The following is a 14,706-nucleotide window of genomic DNA, read 5'->3' on the forward strand; positions in this document are numbered from 1 at the left end:
AAGATACTATAGATTAGTTATCACTGATATCACTAAAGCCACTATAGATTAGTTATCACCAATATCACTAAAGATACTATAGATTAGTTATCACTGATATTTCTAAATACAATATAGATTAGTTATCACTGATATCACTAAAGACAGTATAGATGAGTTATCACTGATATCACTAAATACACTATAGATGAGTTATCACTGATATCACTAAATACACTATAGATGAGTTATAAATGCTATCACTAAATACAATATAGATTAGTTATCACTGATATCACTAGAGATACTATAGATTAGTTATAACTGATATATCACTAAAGATACTATAGATGAGTTATCACTGATATCACTAAAGATACTATAGATTAGTTATCACTGATATCACTAAAGCCACTATAGATTAGTTATCATCAATATCACTAAAGATACTATAGATTAGTTATCACTGATATTTCTAAATACAATATAGATTAGTTATCACTGATATCACTAAAGACAGTATAGATGAGTTATCACTGATATCACTAAATACACTATAGATGAGTTATAAATGCTATCACTAAATACAATATAGATTAGTTATCACTGATATCACTAGAGATACTATAGATTAGTTATCACTGATATCACTAAAGCCACTATAGATTAATTATCACTGATATCACTAAAGATACTAGAGATTAGTTATCGCTGATGTCAATAAATACAATACAGATCCGTTATCACTGATATCACTAAAGCCACTATAGATTAGTTATCACTGATATATCACTAAAGATACTATAGATTAGTTATCACTGATATCACTAAAGATACTATAGATTAGTTATCACTGATATCACTAAAGCCACTATAGATTAGTTATCACCAATATCACTAAAGATACTATAGATTAGTTATCACTGATATCACTAAATACAATATAGATTAGTTATCACTGATATCACTAAAGACAGTATAGATAAGTTATCACTGATATCACTAAATACACTATAGATGAGTTATCACTGATATCACTAAAGCCTATTTACTGTATAGTGTTTTACTTCATTTCTGGTTAAAAAAAATAGTAATATTAAAATCACTTTATTGGTCAATGTACAAATCCAACCGAAATGTGACTTCCACCTTCAACCCAACCCCTCCGAAAGACACACATACATATTCAGGTTTTGGAGAGGTGTGAGGGGCTGCCACATTGGACGCTGGGGATCTGTTGTTGTGGGGGGTTATGTTCCTTGCTCAATGGCACAACAGCAGTCAATGGCATCTAGGATTTCATACCAGCAACCCTCCGGTTGCCAGCTCACTTCCCGCCAGATTCGAGCTGGCAACCCTCTGAGTCGCCTCTCTAACCGCTAGGCTACCTGCTGCCCCTAATGCCCCAACAGCCCTGAGAGGGAGGATCTATGCAAATGTCCGGCACACTGATAGGCTTAAATGAAACAAAATTTGATTGTGTGAGTAGTTTTTTTTTTGCATTTAATCCCATTGCCCATCCGCCCATTTCCCATCCATCCATCCATCCAATCAGTCCCTCACCTGGACGAGTAGGTTAGGAGGGGGGATGTTTCCGGGGAGGGAGCTGAAGTTGACCCCTAGGCCCCCTTCCTGGTGGGCCGACAGCTTGAGGTCGTCCTCTTCATCAAGGGAGATACGGGAGAGGGTCCCGGTGATGGTTGCTGGGTTACAGGTGTTCACCTCCTTGAAGATGACTGGAGGGAGAGAGGGAGGGGAGAGAGGAAAGGAGGTGGGGATAGAGAGCAGAATAGAGATAGCAGGACGGATGGATATAAAGAAGAGGGTGAGGCATATGAAGTCAACTTGCAATACAGTACATTAAAACAGTTAAAATGGGGAAGATGGGAAAATAGTACGAACAGAGAGAGTGAGAGAGAGAGAGAGAGAGAGAGAGAGAGAGAGAGAGAGAGAGAGAGAGAGAGAGAGAGAGAGAGAGAGAGAGAGAGAGAGAAAGAAAGAAAGAGAGAGAAAGAGTGAGAGAACAGAGGCATATGTTCATTGAGCCTCCTAACATGGTTTTAAATAATAGACACCTATGGAATGAATAAACATGTAAAACTGCAACAAAACATGACAAGAAGCAGAACCATTCATCAACTCTTGAAAGCTAGTGGCAAGAAGACAGAAAACCCTCTCTAGACTCCATCTGGCCCGGTCCATTGGTAGGGGTAACGCAGCAGAGGTGAGCTTTGTTCCTGACACTGTGGCCCTCAGCTATTCTCTCCCAGTATATACTCTAGATAGAGGCAGTCTGGCTATTTGATTAGATGTATGATAGAGTGTCTCTGTCCCAAATGGCACCATATTCTCTGTATAGTGCACTACTTTTGACCAGGGCTCAATAGGGCTCAGGTCAAAAGTAGAGCCATTTGAGACACAGCCAGTGACATTGTGTAAAATGCAGCTGGCTCCAAATGAAATGGACCTGGATAACCCCCTGCTGCTGCCTTCCATTCCATCACATGGTCACTATGGGAACTCATTATTCCCTGTCTAGTTGTGACAGATTGCTTTATATTGTGTCTGTGCGTGTCCTGAGACCAACAGCAAGGTAGGATGAGATTTTATATCTTATACCGAGACCACAATGAAACAGAATATGAAAGTAACCTTGACTTAGAGAATGTTTGGGTTGTCCTTTTCATTGTCATACTTTTAGTTTAGTGAACAAACAAAGGAATGAAGACACTTCTAAAATACCCTACTACAATATATGACTAACTGGTAAGAGTCAACATCTAAACGAATAAGGCCAAATATCACATGACATCCTGTTCCTGTATAGTGCACTTGTTCTGATCACGGTCACATGCAAAAGTAGTGCACTAGGCAGGGAATAGGGTGCCATTTGAGGTGTAGCCTTAGTCAATCTAATAGATAGACATAAAGGTCATACTAACATGGCCTACTGTATATAGTCAGCACAACAGTTCACCTGGAGCAACATATTTAACCCTACATGCATATTAATAACACATTCATGCTAACCTGGTCACAAAATCAGGCTTACACCGGTCAGATTGGATATGGTCACTCAATGGGCCATATTCAATCAATCAACTAAATGTTTTTGATTGAATACAGTCCGAAGTCGTACCACCGTTACTCTCACCTTATAGTCACACAGTCATGCTGAATTACATGCACACACTGAGATCGTCAAGAGTTTGAAGTGGTCACTGCTGGGCCACAATTAACTGAGGAGGATCTGTAAGTACGTACATCTGCAAGTAGCTCAAAGTTTCATACAGTTTCTGTATTGATGTTAATGAGAGACAGAACAAGGAGAATCAAGGTACTCTTCATATAATTCAATTATATTATTATAATGGAATGTTCAATAGAAGAAAATCTGAAAACAATCTCGGCAAAGCCATTGTCAGGGAGTAAAATAATCATTTAGATGTTGTTCTACTGAACAGGGCCCTTAATCAGAGACCACCTTAAATCTACAAAGACATAACAGTTTATCCCTGCAGCGTTTTTACATCCTTCTTTGTTCTACAAGATTTGCATGAAAGTTTGAGTTAGGAGTTTGATGTATATCTCAAGTTAGGGTTGGGCCATTAGTATTGACAGTGTTCTGAGGGTCAGGTTGGAGCCAGACTTACATGGGTGTCCTCTCTCTGCAAGGGTGGAGGGGGAGAGGAACCATGACTGGGTGTTAATTTACATCCACAGTGTTACACACATCACACACACAAACACACACAGACACATACACACACAGACACATACACACACAGACGTACACACACACACATCACACACACAAACACACACAGACACATACACACACAGACACATACACACACACACACACAGACGCACACACACACACACACACACACACACACACACACACACATACACACACACACGCACACACACACACACACACACACATCCAAATTCCAGTGCTGGGGAACAAGGGCTACCGTGCTCAGCCAATAAGAGATTCATTCCTTCAAGTCAGAGAGATCTCATTGGACGAAATCAGTGTGATTGACAGGGCAAAATAGTCCCGCTCATGATTGAATTCCGAGACTCCATTTTTCCCATCACTGCATTTACATTCAGACAAGCAAAGCCTTAGCTATAGCGTAGTGCTCCCCTGTGCACATTGACAGCATGTTAGACTGATTCAAAAGAGTGTGATGGAGAGAGGGAGGGAGAGAGAGAGAGAGAGAGAGAGAGAGAGAGAGAGAGAGAGAGAGAGAGAGAGAGAGAGAGAGAGAGAGAGAGAGAGAGAGAGAGAGAGAGAGAGAGAGAATATACCTGTTTGACACGCCAGGTCCACATCTTTTTCAAAGTCCGACTGGCAGAAAGCATGGGGAAGAAGAGAGACAGTTACACAGCAGTGTGTGTATGTGTGTTTGTGTGTGTGTGTGTGTGTGTGTGTGTGTGTGTGTGTTTGTGTATGTGTGTGTGTGTGCGTCTGTGTGTGTAATAGGTATAGTATGGTTTTGGGGAAACATTGGGAAACAGAATAATACAGACAGTAGTCAAATATTCTATTCCAACTAATACAACATCAAGAGACAGCGATTACAGTTTTTTTCAATTGCTAACATGGATTGGTCAAAACTGAAGTCACATTGTCAAAACTCTTCACACAGTCAGCGAAACAGAAGTGTACCTGGACCAAACTGTGAATCATTTTTCATTGCTTTCACACAAAATGTATTCAATGACCACATTCTCCGAAATCCATGAACTCTTTTCTCATTTATATTCCACCACCTGCAAAACTATATATTTGCAGCACGTTTTCAAATGCTAACACACTGTTTCCAAAACGGTTAAAAACACATTCAAAACAGAATGATGGCAAATGTCGTGCATTTCTGCAGTAACCAGATTGAAACATATTGAAAATCTCAGCAGAATATTGAATCACTCCAAACACAGCTGATTGCAAGTTCAGTTGAAAGCCTACCCAAGTGTCCTGTTTTAGTCTCGTTACCAAACAGACAAAAGAGGACGGCTTTTGAATGATTTAGTTTGGAAACATGGATCAAGGAAGACCGGTTGGTGGGGAAAGAAGAGTGGCAGGGAGAGGGAGAGGGAGAGGGAGAGGGAGAGGGAGAGGGAGAGAGAGAGGGGCAGGGAGAGGGAGAGGGAGAGGGGCAGGGTTGAGGGAGAATGCGTGGAGGACAAAGGAGAGGAAGACCAAGAGTGGTGGTCCCTGATGAGATAAGGGCCACAATTATTGTCCATGTTGTAAACCATGGTCTCTCTTTGAGAGAGGCCGGTTTAAGGGTGAAACCAAATCTGCAGCATTCAACAGTTGCATCAATAGTACACATTTTCCAGCAAAAACAGGTGTGATGTGCATCGTTCAATGATAATTGAACTACATATTACCGTACAACACAGTATGTTCACATTTTAACATGTACTGACATTTGGAAATATATTGATTGTTTTGTGTTTTTCAGTAGGATCCAAAGCTTGCCTCCCATAGGAGGGAGAGCCAGAATATTATCAGATGCGCAGGAAATTGCCATTGTTGCCATGGTAATTGGCAACAATGCAATAAAACTGTGGGAAATTCGGGACAGGGTGCTGGCAGACAATATCCCTTTTGGGAATGTGAAGACGGTCAGAAACATAAAATAACATAAACTAGGGATGAAGCAGATGTACACTGTACCCTTTGAGATAAACAGTGAAAGTGTGAAAGAACTCCGGTATCAATATGAGAACTTGTGGCCAAATGCAGGAGAGAGGGAGAACTAGAACACCTCACAGTACTGTACAGTATGCGTGATTATCCTATACATGTTGTTGATGTTTTTTTTTTTATTATTATTGCAGCCCTGGAATTTCAGGATTTTGTTTTTTGTTTCAACTTTTTATTTTTCACAAGTAAATTACTATATGTAAAGATTGAAGCAAATTGCTGCATTTCTGAATCATTCTTGTTACATATACTTTAGTACAGTCAATAAAGTGAAAAGGTGTTATTCTTATTCTATAATGAAATACTGATTTATGTGAAAAATCATTCAAACTTCAAAGAGAAAAGTTAATCATTTATGTAATGCTCCCTGTTGTTAGTGTTTTTTAGGTCAGTGTGTTATGAGTGACAATATATGCTTTCTGAGTGAGAATTGTTGCCAGTGTTATGGTCGAACGAACTTATTTTGAGACATGTATGAAGTGTTTTGGTGGTTTGAGTGAGTTTTGGAGGTGAGATTAACTGTTTGGCCAAGATGCATGTTGGTAATGCAGACTGTGTGAAGAGTTTAGAAAAAGTGGCTTCAGTATTGACCGATGCTTGTTAGCAATTGAAAAAATGTCCATTCCATATTGATGCCAGCCAGCCATATTGATGCCAGACAGCCCTAGCAACCAGGGGAAGGCCCTCACAGATGAAACAGAAACGACTGAAGCTGAGAGGAGAGGTGCTTTTGAAAGATGAAAATAACATCACACCAATACACAGACACACAGTGTGTGATGTCGCTCATGTGTTAGGCTACACCTTGTTAATGGTGCTACTGATGATAATTTAGAGACAGAGATGTTAGACTACACCTTGTTAATGGTGCTACAAATGGTAATTTAGAGACAGAGATGTTAGACTACACCTTGTTAATGGTGCTACAGATGATAATTTAGAGACAGAGATGTTAGACTACACCTTGTTAATGGTGCTACATATGATAATTTAGAGACAGAGATGTTAGGCTACACCTTTCTAATGATGCTACAGACAAAGACAGAGATGTTAGACTACACCTTGTTAATGGTGCTACAGATGATAATTTAGAGACAGAGATGTTAGGCTACACCTTTCTAATGATGCTACAGACAAAGACAGAGATGTTAGACTACACCTTGTTAATGGTGCTACAGATGATTTAGAGACAAAGACAGAGATGTTAGACTACACCTTTCTAATGGTGCTACAGATGGTACAGAGAGAAAAAGAATATTGCCACTGATAATAAGTCCCTGGTCTATTTCAACTTCTCTACCCTTGCCCTCCTTTAATCAAACACTTCTACATCTACTCTACATATTTCTTGGTGCATCATCTGAAGCACATTAACAGCTATATTGCCATTTTTGTCTGTTCTGCAATGGCCATCTCAAGTCACTGGTCTCTTTCAAGTTATTTACTGTCCTCTCTTTCAACCAAACACCAGCTCTACCTAAAGCCTCCTGCTCTTGTTTCCCTCAGCTTGTCTTTTGTAACCTTCACGAGAGAATTTCCCCTCAACTCTGAGTGGTTGGAACAAATAACTTTGTAAAAGAAGCAACACAAACAGCACCACACAAACAGATTGCTTGGATTGAATGAGGGAAAGTTCCAGTGTTCCTTTCCAAAATGGCCTCCATGCAAACCTCTCAAATGTGAATGTGAAACTAAATGTGGCACCACATTGCCATGCAGACCTAGGCCTCTCCACTCTCTCTTCTCCTCTCTCCCCACAGCACCAATCCGCCTAGCGTCCTCCACGGAACCCACTCACAAAAGCCTTTGTTTGGATATTAAAGTATAAAGCCTTTTGGGCACGACAGAGAGAGAGGGAGGGAAGGAGGGAAGGAGGGAAGGAAAGGGAAAGAGAGAGAAGAAGAGGGAGGAAGAGAGAGATGTGGACCCCAGGAAGAGTAGCTGCTGCTTTCGCAACAGCTAATGGGGATCCTGATAAAATACCAAACAATACCAAGAGATGGAGGAAGATGGAGGGAGGGGAATGGCAGAGAGAAGGAGAGAGAAAGATAGAGGGACAGAAAGAGAAAGAGAACATTTGAAAGGGAAAGAGCACGGGAGAGAATGAATACAGGCCTCAGAGGAGAGGAAAGCTCTTAGTACGCAAATCACACAGCCGCACAAATGGCTCTCGCCTAAACGGACAATTGAGGATTTAAACTAATCTCTCTCTCTCTCTCTCTCTCTCTCTCTCTCTCTCTCTCTCTCTCTCTCTCTCTCTCTCTCTCTCTCTCTCTCTCGCTCTCTCTCTCTCGCTCTCTCCATCTCTATCTCCCTCATCTTAGCACGTATGTACGCACTCCCACACACGTACACACAGGCTGAGTATAGAAAGTAAGTCAGGTTAACCGTCAGCATCATTACAAACTACAGTTTGTCCAGACGTTATTGAGGAGGGCATTCACATTAGCCTTGGGTTCAGCCAACACTGGAAACCACTTAAGCACAAGATAACCCAAATCACTTCTGGCTGAATTATCATTGGAACAGATGCAAGAACAAAACAACATTTGGATCCCAAAACTTAATCTAAAAACACATCTATATAGATATAAAAACACCAGCATAAAACAACTTTGACTGGTTGCAGCTAAAACTATAAAAACCTGCTGGCGCTAATCTACTTTGCAGCTCAGTGGTTTCCAGACTTTCCCCCCCCAACGGACCATAATAAAACATGAGTTGTTATGTTTTGCAGGCTAATACCATTTATATGAAATAAATTGAAAGACATTTCCTGGACCACAAGGGGGTATAGCCACAGTTTGGGAACCATTGCTGGAAACGTAGTGGATAATGCACTTTTCTACCACATAATAACTTTACAAGAACTGCTAAGAATACTACACTGTTACTTTAAGACACAGCAAGCACAGCGGCTATCTACTGTGGTTGACGTACTGATTTGCTGTTGGGGTACTTGTTGTGTTTTTGTCCATGGTTGTGGGCGTGGTTATGGGCGTGGTTGAGGGTGTGGTTGAGGGCGTGGTTCATGTGTTCATGGTTCATGTGGTTGTTGTGAAGCAGGCTGTGGTAACAGCCGCGTTGGCAGCCCTGGTGAGGGTGGCACGGTGGCGGGCATGGTGACTGTTGGTGGCATGACGATGACGGGCAGGGAGAAGCTCCAGTGCCAACAGTGCCCGTGTCAGTGCCAGCAGTGCCAGTGCCGTAGCGCAGAGAGCCACACTGCTGCCCGCAGTAGGACACGTTCTGACACTTCTGATGCAGGGATGAAGAAGAGATGTGAGAGGAGGAGAGATGAGAGAGGGGAAGTGGAGGAAAGGACAATATAGGGGAGAATGGTAAGGACCAAGCCAGTCCAAACTAACTACCAAAATGGTTAAATGGTTGTTACTCTCATTTTAGATGTACTCTAGTCTGAAGACTGATAATTCTCAAGATGTCCTCCTATCCTCTGAAGATGTCCTCCTATCTTCTCAAGATGTCCTATCTTCTCAAGATGTCCTCCTATCTTCTCAATGTCCTCCTATCTTCTCAATATGTCCTCCTATCTCCTAAATATGTCCTCCTATCTTTTCAACATGCCCTCCTATCTTCTCAAGAAGTCCTGCTATCTTCTCAAGATGTCCTCCTATCTTCTCAATATGTCCTCATATCTTCTCAATATGTCCTCCTATCTTCTCAATATGCCCTCCTATCTTCTCAGGATGCCCTCCTATCTTCTCAGGATGCCCTCCTATCTTCTCAAGATGTCCTCCTATCTTCTCAATATGTCCTCCTATCTTCTCAATATGTCCTCCTATCTTCTCAAGATGTCCTCCTATCTTCTCAAGATGTCCTCCTATCTTCTCAATATGTCCTCCTATCTTCTCAATATGTCCTCCTATCTTCTCAAGATGCCCTCATATCTTCTCAATATGTCATCCTATCTTCTCAATATGTCCTCCTATCTTCTCAATATGCCCTCCAACTTCTCAAGATGCCCTCCTATCTTCTCAAGATGTCCTCCTATCTCATATCTTCTCAATATGTCCTCCTATCTTCTCAACATGCCCTCCTATCTTCTCAATATGTCCTCATATCTTCTCAATATGTCCTCATATCTTCCCAAGATGCCCTCCTATCTTCTCAATATGTCCTCCTATCTTCTCAATGTCCTCCTATCTTCTCAAGATGCCCTCCTATCTTCTCAAGATGCCCTCCTATCTTCTCAAGATGTCCTCCTCTCTTCTCAAGATGTCCTCCTATCTTCTCAATATGTCCTCCTATCTTCTCAATATGTCCTCCTATCTTCTCAAGATGCCCTCCTATCTTCTCAAGATGCCCTCCTATCTTTTCAAGATGCCCTCCTATCTTCTCAAGATGCCCTCCTATTTCTCAAGATGTTCTCTTATCTTCTAAATATGTCCTCCTATCTTCTCAATATGTCCTCCTATCTTCTCAATATGCCCTCCTATCTTCTCAAGATGCCCTCCTATCTTCTCAAGATGTCCTCCTATCTCCTATCTTCTCAATATGTCCCCCTATCTTCTCAACATGCCCTCCTATCTTCTCAATATGTCCTCCTATCTTCTCAATATGTCCTCCTATCTTCTCAATATGCCCTCCTATCTTCTCAAAATGCCCTCCTATCTTCTCAATATGTCCTCCTATCTTCTCAATATGTCCTCCTATCTTCTCAATATGTCCTCAGATGTCCTATCCTCTCAATATGTCCTCCTATCGTCTTAAGATGTCCTATCCTCTCAAGATGCCCTCCTATCTTCTCAAGATGTCATCCTATCCTCTCTAGTGAGTTTATGGTAACACTCTTCATAAGGCCTACTTAATACTTTTATGGCTGTTATGTCATACACTACATGACCAAAAGTATGTGGACACCTGCTCGTCGAACATCTCATTCCAAAATCATGGGCATTAACATGGAGTTGGTGCCCACTTTGCTGCTATAACAGCCTCCACTCTTCTGGGAAGGCTTTTCACAACTAAGGGGCCTAGCCCAAACCATGAAAAACAGCCCCAGACCATTATTCCTCCTCCACCAAACTTTACAGTTGGCACTATGCATTCGGGCAGGTAGCGTTCTCCTGGCATCCGCCGAACCCAGATTCGTCCGTCAGATTTCCAGATGGTGAAGTGTGATTCATCACTCCAGAGAACGCGTTTCCACTGTTACAAAGTCCAATGGCGGCGATCTTTACACCACTCCAGCCGACGCTTGGCATTGCGCATCGTGATCTTAGGCTTGTGTGCGGCTGCTCGGCCATGGAATCCCATTTCATGAAGCTCCCGATTAACAGTTATTGTGCTGACATTGCTTCCAGAGGCAGCTTGGAACTCAGTAGTGAGTGTTGCAACAGAGGACAGACGATTTTGACGTGCTAAGCGCTTCAGCACTCGGCGGTCCCGTTCTGTGAGTTTGTGTGGCCTACCACTTCGCGGCTGAGCCATTGTTGCTCCTAGACGTTTCCACTTCACAATAACAGCACTTACAGTTGACCGGGGCAGAAATGTGAAATTTGAGGAACTGACTTGTTGGAAAGGTGGCATCCTATGACGGTGCCACATTGAAAGTCACTGAGCTCTTCAGTAAGGTCAATCTACAGCTAATGTGTGTCTAAGGAGATTGCATGGCTGTGTGCTCGATTTTATACACCTGTCAGCAACGGGTGTAGCTGAAATAGCCAAATCCACAAATTTGAAGGGGTGTCCACATACTTTTGTATATATAGTGTATCATTGCTATGACAGGTTTATGAAGGTTTTATGGCAATGGGTTCAAGTAAAGTTTTTTTATGAAACCAACCCATCCATTCCCCTTCAACACTACCCTTAAAGCTTTGAAGAACATTTTCAGGACAAGGAATTCACAACGTATTTTTGCATATGTTGTTTTTGCTGGCATAGGTAATCTAAGGTGAAACTTCAGCCTCCGAACCTTCCTAGAGGTCCACTCAAGAGACCAAAACACTACAGTAAATGACTGTGAATAACAAAATCATAGGGGATGGAGGGTTCAGCGTAGGAACCTTAGTAACTAATGCATGTTGCAGAACATTGTGACCTGGTTGACACTTCATGTCTTTATGATTTACAATGCTATTAGCACGATTTTGGACAAAGTAACCTTATGTATAACCTTATGTGAGCTTTACCTTACACGCCCTGCGCATAATGATGAGAACCTTTCATATGGGATAAACAAACCTGCCGCAGTGACCGCCGTGTCGATAAAAATATGAAATAAACATTTGAAAATAACTAATTACAGGTGGGCTTAGAAAATATATTTAGGAGGGACTTAAAATAGACCAATAATGGGGTTTTAGGCTCATTCCCAAATCGACACCTGTCAAATCCTCTCAGAACCCCACAAGGAGATATGGCATAGGGTCAAGGAGATATGGCATAGGGTCAAGGAGATATGGCATAGGGTCAAGTGGTCGATTTGGGATTGGGCCTTAATATAGTGAAGGGCAGTATCTGAAGAAAAGAAACAGAGCCGTTTTAGGACCAGCAGGATTTGGTTATGCAAAGTAGTATTTGAGGTTTAAAAAGGCTCCTAAAGTTTGTAATTTCCACTTTAACATTTCAGACTTGATTTGCCCTAACAAAAAATGTATCAACCCTTACAAATAATCTCAATGAATTATACTCCACATAATAATACACATTTCCTCTTGCTGCAAGATTACTTTCCTTCTGTAGCAAACTGGCTCAAATGAACCCTCCCGTTGTCCTAGGGTCAAAATGACCCGCCACTGTGTTGAACCAACTTTATTTAATTTTTATATTTTTGGGATCATTTGTGAGAAGGGGGCAGTGAGACTTTAAAGAAAGTACACAAATGATCCAAAAAATATAAAAATTAAATAAAGTTGGTTCAACACAGTGGCGGGTCATTTTGACCCTAGGACAACGGGAGGGTTAAGATCCTTCTGTATGTAGCCTGGTCCTAGGAGTTGGCAAGACAGCACAAACAACCGATCAGAGACCAGGCTAGCACTGGTTATGGGTCTGATAAGGGATGAAATGGAATGTTATTCACCATGATCTGCACCTGTCCATTCTTGCACGAGTCCGGTGAGTTCTCGCTGTCGTCTTTACATCCCCCCATCCGACAGCGCACTGCGTCCTGCACCTGGAAGAGAGGGAGGAGGGAGGGAGGGAAGTGGAGGAGGAGGGAGAATGGGAGGAAGGTAGATGAAGGTCTTTATTGGTGTTTTAAAATGAGTTTAGCTACATTAAGACTATCATAGATAGTAGGCCATGTTCATACATACAGTACTCTACACGTGTTTAATGGGTTTTAACCCAGTTACAAACAAATATAGAGATAGAGATAGAGAGAGAGAGAGAGAGAGAGAGAGAGAGAGAGAGAGAGAGAGAGAGGAGAGAAGAGAGAGAGAGAGAGAGAGAGAGAGAGAGAGAGAGAGAAAGAGACAGAGAGAGAGAGAGAGAGAGAGACAGAGAGACAGAGACAGATAGACAGAGAGAGAGACAGAAAGAGAGACAGAGAAAGAGAGAGACAGAGACAGAGACAAAGAGAGACAGCGAGACAGAGAGAGATAGAGAGACAGAGAGACAGAGAGAGAGAGACAGAAAGAGAGACAGAGAAAGAGAGAGAGAGATAGATAGAGAGAGAGAGAAAGAGAGAGAGAGAGACAGAGACAAAGAGAGACAGAGAGACAGAGAGACAGAGAGACAGAGAGAGAGAGAGAGAGAGAGAGAGAGAGAGCGAGAGAGAGAGAGAGAGACAGAGAGAAAGAACAGAAAAAGACAGTGTACAGTGTTGTTGAATCTAAATAGGCAGCCAGTCTACTGAGGGTTGTGTTAGGAAGATGAAACTTTATTCAAATAAAGATATGACTGGTAACTGACTCCAGAGCCACAGAGCTGAGATGTTTTTCCTCATAATCCTGGACTATCGGACTACCATTTTATTATGTTTGCAATCGCAACAAATCTGCTCAGACCCCAACCAAAGATTATCAAAAGCAGCGCTATAAATTGTCCGACAACCCAAAGATTCGTAGATGCCCTTATAGACTCCCTCCACCTACCCAAGGACGTCGGAGTACAAAAATCAGTTAACCACATAACCGAGGGTCAACATTTTATCTTGGGTAATACCCTAGATGCAGTCGCACCCCTAAAAACAAAAAACATTTGTCACAAGAAATGAGCTCCCTCGTATACAGAAAATACCCGAGCCCTGAAGCAAGCTTCCAGAAAATTGGCACAGAAATGGCGCTCCACCAAACTGGAAGTCTTCCGACTAGCTTGGAAAGACAGTACCATGCAATATCGAATATCCCTCAGCCTACTTTTCCAACCTGATTGAGGAGAATAAAAACAATCCAAAATGTATTTTTGTTACTGTCACAAAGCTAACTAAAAAGCAACATTCACCAAGAGAGAATGGCCTTCACTTCAGCAGTGATGAATTCATGAACTTCTTCAACGAAAAGATCATGATCATTAGTAAGCAAATTACGGACTCCTCTTTGAATCTGCGTATTTCTCCAAACCTCAGTTGTCCTGAGTCTGCAGAGAACTGTCAGGACCTAAGATCAATAGAGACACCCAAGTTTTTAAATCCTGTATCGCTCTAAACATTCACAAAAATATTAATGGCCTACTACACCCTATTCCAACTAAACTACTGAAAGAGCTAATTCCTGTCCTTGGCCTTCCTGTGTTGAACATAATAAACAGCTCCCTATCCACGTACGCTTTATCACAAGACGCAGGCCTCCTAGAATTTCTAAGCAAACAGCTGGAGGCAGGGCTTTCTCCTACAGTGGCTTGCGAAAGTATGCACACCCCTTGGCATTTTTCCTATTTTGTCGCCTTACAACCTGGAATTAAAATGGATTTTTTGGGGGGTTTGTATCATTTGATTTACACAACATACCTACCACTTTGAAGACGTAAAATATGTTTTATTGTGAAACAAATAAGCAATAAGACAAAAAAACAGAAAACTTGAGCGTGCA

At 41.7% G+C, this 14,706-nt stretch overlaps 1 protein-coding gene across 1 annotated transcript in view; it reads right to left on the reverse strand.

The window, feature by feature from the left end:
• LOC311124650 (adhesion G protein-coupled receptor B2-like) overlaps positions 1-14,706 on the reverse strand; it is a gene marked incomplete at both ends in the record, with an annotated part of 63,969 nt that overhangs the window by 25,502 nt on the left and 23,761 nt on the right. The window contains 4 exons of the mRNA XM_084198762.1: positions 1,543-1,715; positions 3,633-3,647; positions 4,300-4,339; positions 12,756-12,848. Of these exons, the coding sequence (XP_084054888.1) occupies positions 1,543-1,715; positions 3,633-3,647; positions 4,300-4,339; positions 12,756-12,848 (321 nt within the window). The remainder of the gene's footprint in view (positions 1-1,542; positions 1,716-3,632; positions 3,648-4,299; positions 4,340-12,755; positions 12,849-14,706) is intronic.

Source organism: Coregonus lavaretus, assembly GCF_964263955.1.
Source record: "Coregonus lavaretus genome assembly, contig: HAP1_SCAFFOLD_3038, whole genome shotgun sequence".
Lineage (NCBI taxonomy): Eukaryota > Metazoa > Chordata > Actinopteri > Salmoniformes > Salmonidae > Coregonus > Coregonus lavaretus.